The sequence below is a fragment of the Heterocephalus glaber genome, unplaced genomic scaffold (assembly GCF_053883595.1).
Source record: "Heterocephalus glaber isolate CG9 unplaced genomic scaffold, H.glaber_assembly_v1.0 deba00001687, whole genome shotgun sequence".
NCBI classification, from domain to species: domain Eukaryota; kingdom Metazoa; phylum Chordata; class Mammalia; order Rodentia; family Bathyergidae; genus Heterocephalus; species Heterocephalus glaber.
Window position 1 is genome coordinate 22,040,906 of NW_028258412.1, and position 8,687 is coordinate 22,049,592.

Genomic DNA, 8,687 nt, shown 5'->3' on the forward strand with positions numbered 1-8,687 from the left:
GGGGCTTTCACTGGGCAGGACTTTTTCATCTCAGTCAAGCTAGAGTAGATCCGGAGCCCAACATGGTGGCGCAGGCCTGTGATCCCAGCACTCAGGAGGCTGAGGCAGGAGGATCTCTGTGAGTTCAAGGCCAGCCTGGGTTACACAGTGAGACCTTGTGTCAAAAAACCAAACCAAAACTAAACAGAAAACTAGAGCTGACTGGTGGGGGGGGGGCTTGGCAGAAAGCCGGCCGGGTCTTTCTCAGCGAGCCCCTGCATTTCTCTCACAACCCTGCCACTGAGCAGCTGCCTCGTCTGTCCGCAGGTGAGCACATGACTCAGGAGGAGATGACCGACTGCTTCGCCACACTGTCAGGCCTGAATCCCGAGGGCTGGAAATCCGAGCCTGCAGCCTCGGCCAGCAGAGGTAGGGCGGCTCTGTGACCCAGCTCGTCCCTCCCGCCCTTGCCCTGCTGTCCTCTGTATCTTCTGACCCTGCTTCCCGAATCCCAGCAACCCAGCTGGGGTGTGTGAACATCTGCCCCTGCTCGAGGGTGCAGGGTGGCAGTGGGTCAGGAGATGCGGACAAGGACAGGTGATAACTCGGAGTGGCACAACCCTGGGTTCCTGGCTTCAAGCAGCCGGCACTTTAGAGTTTCTCTCTCTCTCTCTCTCTCTCTCTCTCTCTCTTTTTTATCTTTTTGTTTTTTGGTACTGGGGATCTAACTTGGGACCTTGCGCTTGCAAGGCAGGGCCACTGAGCTAAATTCCTAGCCCCTCTCTCTGTTTTTCTAAACAATGTCTTACTGTGTAGCCCAGGCTGGCCTTGAACTCATGGCAATCCTCCTGCCTCAGCCTCCTGTGTGCTGAGCTCACAGGCTTGTGCCACCACACCGGGCTATGTGCTGAAAGGTCCTCCTAGGCCAGGGGTGCTGCCAGCGGTAGAGCCTGTGGCTAGGACGTGAGGCTGGGGCTGGATCCCCAGCACCACACGCGCACACACACACGCGTGCACACACACACGCACACACGGCTGTAGGTGCAAGGTGCTCCCCTTCTTTTAGTCCACTGGGCCCGTGAGGAGGGCTGGAAATTCAGACACAGGAGGAGCCAATCCATCTGCACTATGGGTCTGCATGGGCTGCGTACACCCCCACCACATGCTCGGGGCAAAGTCGAGGTGAAGATAAATATAGGAGGCTCCTGCTGCTCTGCTGGTCCATTCCTGATGTCAGGTGTAACCAAGCCTCTGAACCCCACTAACTCCAGCCCAGTACTGGTGGTCACTTCCAGCCTGCATCTCTGCTACCCCGGTCTGTGTGTGCTTCTGGCCTGAAGCCTTAGTTCCCATCCCTTCCATGTAGGAAGTGTGAAGCATTTACATTATTGCTCCCAAATGGCTAATGCTCCATCCTGAGGAGGGGTGTGGGCCAGTTTCCACCCAGGGCTTTTTGGGGACTCAAAGACAAACCATAGAATCCGGCATGGTGGTGCATGCTTATAATCACAGCACTCGGGAGGCTGAGGCAGGAGGATCACTGCAAATTCGAGGGCAGCCTGGGCTACACAGTGAATTCAAGGCCAGTCCTAGCTACATAGTGAGACCCTGTCAAAAAAAAAGGCAAAGCATATCACAGAGCATCTCTCCCTTTTGTTTAGCGTCATTTCCTTGTGTTTTTAGAAAATCCTCTGCATTAAAAACCTAATCACTGTGAAGACATTTGCCTTTTTTCCTTGTTTGGCTAGGTTCAGAAATCTGCCTCGAAGAGGAACTTCCAGACGAAATCACTGCGGAAGTATTTGCGAGTGACATTCTTGGCCTAACCATCTCGGAAGGCCCTGGGGAGGATGGCCAGTGAGGTCGGGGACAGCATTCAGGGCACAAAGGACTCTGTGTGTTTCCGAGAGGCGGTGCTCTCTGTGCTCCCTCTAATCCTGGCAACTGTAGACATTAAAAGCAGATTTGGGGAAGCCTCGGAGCTGGCGGAGGGGGCGCTCCTCGGTGTGAAGCGGGGAAGGGGAAGCGAGGGCCGTGGGGCCGGCCGGCCTGTGCCGCCTGGGGTGCCCACTGCAGCCCTCCCGGTAAGCAGGCTCCGGGAGCCCTGACCTCCACCTCTTCTGGGGGGAGCACCCAGCAGCTGCGTGAGGCTTTAGGCATCACCGGCCATGCCTGACCCGGGACAACCGCCTCAGAGAAAGCAGGGGCAGCTGAGCCCAAGCTGCACCTGGCCCAGAAGCTGCGTGCAGCCCTGGGCCCCGAAGGGGGCTGGCACCTCCCCTTGTGCCCCGCACTGGCCAGCACTGTCGCCTCACCACCTCGTACCCTGCTGGGGCTCAGTACATGGAGTGGGCAAAAATAGGGGCCTGTTCCCTAGCTCTGGACTTTTAGGGGACATTACCACCAAGTTTATGGTGGGTACTTATTTATTTATTCATTTATTTTTGAGATGGTCTCGTTATTTAAGTCAGACTGGCCTTAAACTCACTATGGAGCCCAGGCTGCCCTCAGACGCATGGAGATCCTCCTGCCTCAGCCTCTCAAATGCTGGGATCCCAGGCATGTGCCGCCACACCTGGCCGAGTCTGAGTTTAGAGTTTTGTCATCAGTTCTGAGGTCTCATCCAGGCAAATGTGCCCAGAATTGTCCCCCAGCATACTTGACCATGCCAACTGGGGCCTCCCCAGGGAAAGCCGCAGTGCCATGCTATCCCTGACCCCAGAAGGGGGCTCTGCCCCACAGTGCAGCCTCAAGAGAGCAAGGGAGCTGCAGCACCCTCCGTCACACGCCCAGCCTCCCACTGCGAGGCATCCGGCTGGCAACCTGGCCCAGCCAGCGTCCTCAGAACATTCTAGATTGCAGAGCAGAAGCGGCTGCCCCAAGCCGGGCCGAGTCACGGCGACCTCGGGCAGGCAGCCGCTTGTCGGAGCGTGTCGCCAGAGCTTCACAACCTAGTTCACACTCTGTTCTTTTTTTAAAAAGCACACAAAGAAAAGCAAGCTTTATGAATCAATTTTGCAGCTGCTGGGGCTTAGGAGACGGAGCAGCGAGCCAGTTAGAAAGTTCCTGGGGACATTTTAGGGAACAGAGAGCTCTCAAGTGACTTGTTCTCTTCAGAAAATACCAGAATTGGACAGAGGCCGGACACGAACAGGGCTCCTTTTGATGCTGTCCTTGTCCCCAGCAGCCATCGCCCCTGTTCGAGGACCCCTCCTGCAGGGCCATGGTTGTTCCCCTTCGTGACAAAGGCGAGTTGGCCATTGCGCGCCTCTCCGTCCCTGAAGGTCTGTGTGCCTCCCGCTGGGGCCGGGGCCAGGCCCAGCCTGGGACACCCAGGCAGGGATGCGGTCCAGGTGGGACGAGGGAGGCAGAGAGAGCTTAGACTCCTCAGCAGCAAGGATGACAAAGCTGTGTCAGCAGAAAGGAAGGACAAAGACAGAAGGCAGAGTTTATGCGTCGAGACGTAGGGACAGAGCGGGGTGTAGTGGTGCATGTCTGAGGCCCCAGCACTCAGGAGGCTGAGGTAGGGGGATGGCCACGCTTTCAAGGCCAGCCTGGGCCACACAGCAAGCCCCCTGGCCCGCTCCTGCTCCTGCCCTGGGGTGTGGCTGAGCCTTAAGCCTCAGTTTCCTCCAGGGACAGCTTGTGGAGGGGTTGTGAGGATGAGGCAGCAACGCGTCCCCCCAGAGTGGCGCTCCCAGTGTGAGGGCAGCTGTTGCTGTCACGGGCAGAACTGTGTGGAAACGGGAGACGCCAGCTGAGGGCCAGCCTCTCCCAGCTCCCGGGTTTGGGGCCCCTTCACGCTTGCTCACACCGGGAGCTCTGTCAGGTCTGGCCACCAGCCTCCAGCAAATATTTGTAGAATGACTGAATGAGTGAATTTGAAACTTTGGTGCCTGTAATAGCTGACTTGGTTTTTGAATCGAAGAGAAAGCCAGGTCCTCCCAGGGCCGGGGAGTAAATATTAAGGCGAACCGTAGGTCTTTAGTCTTGTGGCAGCGCAAGCACCACCCCAGACTCTATGGAAGGAGAAACCAGGCTGAGCTCCAGTCCTGAAATGTGGATGTCGTGATGATTTCCACTCACCGTGACATACTATTCTTTTGAGGGTTTTTTGTTTTGTTTTGTTTTGTTTTTTGGTACCGGGGATCGAACTCGGGTCCTTGTGCTTGTGAGGCAGGTGGCAGAGCCACTGAGCTAAATCCCCAGCCCTCTCTTGAGGGTTTTACTTGGATTTTTTTTTGGTACTGGGGATCAAACTCGGGACCCTGTGCTTTCAGGGCAGGTGGCAAAACTGCTGAGCTAAATCCCCGGCCCTTATTTTTTGAGACAGAATCTCAGGCTGTAGCCCAGGCTGGCCTGGAACTCATGGTGATGCTCCTGCCTCAGCCTCCCACGTGTTGATATTACAGGTATGCACCACCGCAGCTGCCTCTCCTTTGACTTTTTAAAACCATTTGAACCCTTCTTCGCTTGCAGACTACAAAACCAGATGGCAACTGGGGTTTGTCCCCAGGCTGTAACCCACCTATCCCTGCTCTACCTCACAGGCCAAGGTTATTCATCCAGAATCTGTACAAAACACTTGCCCTGTACTCTTCAAACACTGTCAAGGTCTCTAGGCATAGGGACAAAGCCAGGCATAGTGGCGCGTGACTGTAATCTCAGCATTCAGGAGGCCGAGATGGGAGAATCACCTCAAGTTGAAGGCCAGCCTGGGCTACACAGTGGGTTCAGGACCAGCCTGAACTACGGAGCAGGGCTCTGCCTCAAAAATACAAACAAAAGAAAAATATGGATACCTTTCTTCCGTTTTTTGTTGGTTTTTTTTTGGTGCTGGGGATTGAACCCGGGGAGTCCTGAGCTACACCCCCAGCCCTTTCCTTGTTATTTAATTTTGAGACAGGGAGGGTCTCACCAAGTTGCCCAGATTGGGCTTGACCCTGTGATCCTCCTGCAGCCTTCTGAGTCCCAGAAGCACTCGCACACTCTGCTTCCAGAGCCATCAATGCCTGCCATTCCCGGTCCCCTCACTCATGCCCATCCGGTGCCAACCTGGCCACCCCTCCCTGGACTTTGCAGTGACACAGAGGAAGCCGATCTCAGAAACACCTGTGTCCCCCAGCTGTCGCCACCCTGGACACAGGTGTTTTCAGGAGCGTGTGTCCTTCAGGGACTTGGCCACGGTCCCAGCAGGCAGCTCCTTCACAGTTGCCTGTGATAAACAGATACAGCCCCTGGGGACGGTGGCAGGTTGCTGCTTCCTCCTGCATGGCAACCAGGCTTTGCTGGCTTAGTGAGAGGGACGAGGAAAAGGAAAGAAAGGAAAAGGTGGGCTGGGGCTTGGCTGTGTCCAGAAAGTCAAAACTGGAAGCCCTGTGACACAGCTTTCTTCAGTGGCCTTGGGACAGTAATGGGACAGCAGCAACTGCAGTGACCTCGCCATTTGTTGCAGGGCCTGCCAAGGGCACGGTGGCTGCTCCAGACAGTGGCCAAGTGCCCACACGACCGCAATCACTGGCCAGACAAAGGGCTGGCGTTGCTGCCCCTCTTCAGAGTTGGGAATCATGGTGGCACCAGGAGCAGCTGGGCCCAAGTCACCCCCGTGGGAAAGGCCCAGCCGTTCTCCACCCCCTCACTCTGATGTCACCAAGGGGCTCACAGCACATCAGGGGATGCTGTGTCTGTCGGTGCAGACCCTGGAAGTGCTTCCTGCCAGGCTGAGTTTAGTGACATCACTAGTACGTGCCACCTAGTGCCACCTGCCCCAGAGGCATGAGGGACACCTGGGCCCTAGGAGATGGACATAGGAGGGGCCTGAGTTTAGAGGGGGCAGCCAGGGAGGGCCATGTAGAAGGGGAGAGCTGGGCAGAGTGGTGCCCAGTATTTGGGAGGCTGAGGCAGGAGGATGCCATGAGTTCAAGGCAAGCCCGGGCTACACAGTGAGCTCAAGGCCAGCCTGAACTGCATAGTGAGACCCTGTCTCGAAAAACCAAAATAGACAAGAAGAAGTGCAACCTGTAACCAGCAGCAGCACACTCAGGCTCCGCCCGGGGCAGACTGGTGCCTGGGCGCAGCCAGCCCTGGCATGGTGGGCGTGGTCAGGGAACTGCAGCCCTGATCTTGGATGAGCAGGGACCTTGGGAGCCTGGCAGAGGCAAATATAAATCATCTCGACAGGGAAGCCTCAAATTATCCCTATAAATAAAATTTAAAATACCGTGTCTGGCATAGTCCAAGAGAGCTAGATGGGTCACAAGGAAATAGGACACCACGAGCGAGAGCAGATGGAGCAGAGACCGAACCTCGGATATGTCCCATAGCAGCATCGGCAGACAGGCCCTAAAACAGCTGGCCTGTGTGGAAAGAAGCAGGGACAGGAATCGATAACAAACGACATGCCAGATTTGAGGCACTGGGGATTTAGCTCTGTGGTTCCACCGCCTGCCTCACAAGCGCAAGGGTCCAAGTTTGATCCCTGGTACCGGAAAAAAAAAAGAATATTTGAGCTGGATGTCATGGCACATGCCTGTCATCCCAGCACTCTGGAGGCTGAGGCAGGAGGATTGCCATGAGTTCCAGGCCAGCCTGGGCTACATAGCGAGACCCTGTCTCAAAATTTTGTTTTGAAAATAGCTTACGGTTTAATCAGGGACCAAAAATTCAAAATCTTCAGAGACCACACAGGTAACAGAAATGAGTCAAGGGGCTGGGAGGGCACACTGGTCATCCATACAGCTTTGTCTGAAGGCCACCAGCAAACAGTGCTAGGGTTTCACTATATGGCTATTTGCACAGGCTGGGCTAGATCTTGTGATCCTCCTGTCTCAGCCTCCCAGAGTGCTAGGATTACCGTGTACCTGCACGCCTGGTGTTGGGTTTCTTTTTAGGGTGATCAAATACATGTAACCTTAAATAGACCACTGCGACCAATTTAAAGTGTACAAATGAGGGAAAACTCTGCCCTCTTTCTAGTTCCACAGGTTTTGCATCACCCTAAAAGGAAGCTCCATGCCCTGAGGCTGCTGCTTTGGTCTCTCTCATCCCCTCCGCCTCCCCAGCACCACCTGCCTATTTGTTATCCCTGCAGATTCACCTGGACATCTATCTGACTTGTGTGCTGGCTGCTTTCACTTAGCATGTTTTCAAACATGATGTATTTAGCATGTGTTCATTCCTTTTCATGGCCGAAGAGTATTCCATTGTGTGGATATACACATTTACCTATTCATCAGTTGATTTATTTAGGGTTCTGGGGATTAAACCCAGGGCCTTTGCCATGAGCTACATCCCAGACCTTTTTCACTTTTTTTTTTTTTTTGAGACACGGTCTCATTAAGCTGCTAAATTACCCAGACTGGGCTTGAACTTTCCATCTTCCTGCCTCAGCCTCCCAGAGTCCCAGGATCACAGGCATGCGCCCCCACACCACCAGCTGCTATTTGGATTTTTAACATGGTATCTTTTTGTTTTACATAAAATGTAGCTGGGCACAGTGGTGTGCACCTGTAGCCCCAGCTGCTTGAGGCAGAGGGAGGGTCACCTGAGCCCAGGAATTCCAGGCCAGACCAGGCAACACAGTGAGACTTTATCTGTAAAATAAATAAATGAAATAGGTCCCTGTGGCCAAAGCACAAATCCGAGGGACAGGTACAGCAGAGGGCCGGCAGGATGAGACTTCTGATCATCATGTGCTGTTACTTTGGCTTGTTTTTTAGGGCAGGGTCTCACTTTGTTGCCCAAGGTGGTCCAAACTCCTGGTTTGACCCTCAGGCCTCAGTTTCTGAGTAGTTGGGGCTGCAGGCCTGCAGCACAGGTCCCAGCTGCCGTGTCTAGTTTCCACATAATCCTGAGAAGGGTTCTCTGGGTAATGTACTGGGGGTACTGGAGATTGAAATCAAGTCTTTGGCACTGAGCTATACCCCCAGCTCTTTTTGAGACAGAATTGCTAAATCACCTAGGCTGGGTAGAATTTGAGATTCTCCTGCCTCAGGCTTACAGACTGCTGAGATTACAGGCATGCATCACCAGGTCCGTTGAGGTAGTTCCTCTTATTTTCTTTGTTTTGATACAAGGTCTTGGTATGTAGCCCAGGCTGTCCTTGAATTTATGGCGATCCTCCTGCCTCAGCCTCCAGAGTGCTGGGATTATAGGCAGGAGCCACTATCCCCAGCATTTTTTCTTATTTCATTTTTCACATTAGGAACTTGCATTTCAAGAGAGGAAAAGGCCTGAACTCTTTCACTACATTTCCCCAGTAACTTTTTATCCATCCCCTGCTTCCCAAAACCCGGAACCCCCAGGAGAACCTGCTGGGTTCTGCACACAGCAGCAGCCTTGACCTTGCCCGCTGTCCCCACTGCAATGCCTAGTGTAAGGCGAGTTCAGCTGCAGCCTGGCGGGCTCTCTTTTCCCGGCATCCACTGGGCAGGCATTGGCCACGGTCAGGTCTGTGGGGCTGTAGCTGTGCTCGGCTGTGGCACCTGGTTATCCTGACCCTTGTAGCTGCCCTCACAGGCCTTTTGTCCTGAGGCCGAGGGGGCGAGAGGGACCCTCAGAAGCCCCCTCGTGAGTCGCTCCAGCCCTTGTCACCTGCAGGGTGTTCTGCGCAGGGGCAGCACCTGGCCTCAACCTGGTCTCCCATGTGGAGCCGGTCAAGGTTCCCTGCGGCTCCTGCCCTGAACTAGGGGAGAAGGAAGCGTCCTGTG

At 54.6% G+C, this 8,687-nt stretch overlaps 1 protein-coding gene across 9 annotated transcripts in view; it reads left to right on the top strand.

Moving 5' to 3' along the window:
• The window catches only part of Cfap251 (cilia and flagella associated protein 251), a 50,415-nt gene extending 45,630 nt beyond the window's left edge, over positions 1-4,785 (top strand). For all 9 annotated transcript variants that reach the window (XR_002394561.2, XR_002394562.2, XM_021257536.2 and 6 more), the window contains 2 exons: positions 307-408; positions 1,728-4,785. Coding sequence is in view for 7 of the 9 variants with exons in the window: in XM_021257536.2 (XP_021113195.2) it covers positions 307-408; positions 1,728-1,840 (215 nt within the window). In the remaining 2 variants the exon portion in view is untranslated. The remainder of the gene's footprint in view (positions 1-306; positions 409-1,727) is intronic.
• Positions 4,786-8,687: the final 3,902 nt, after the last annotated feature.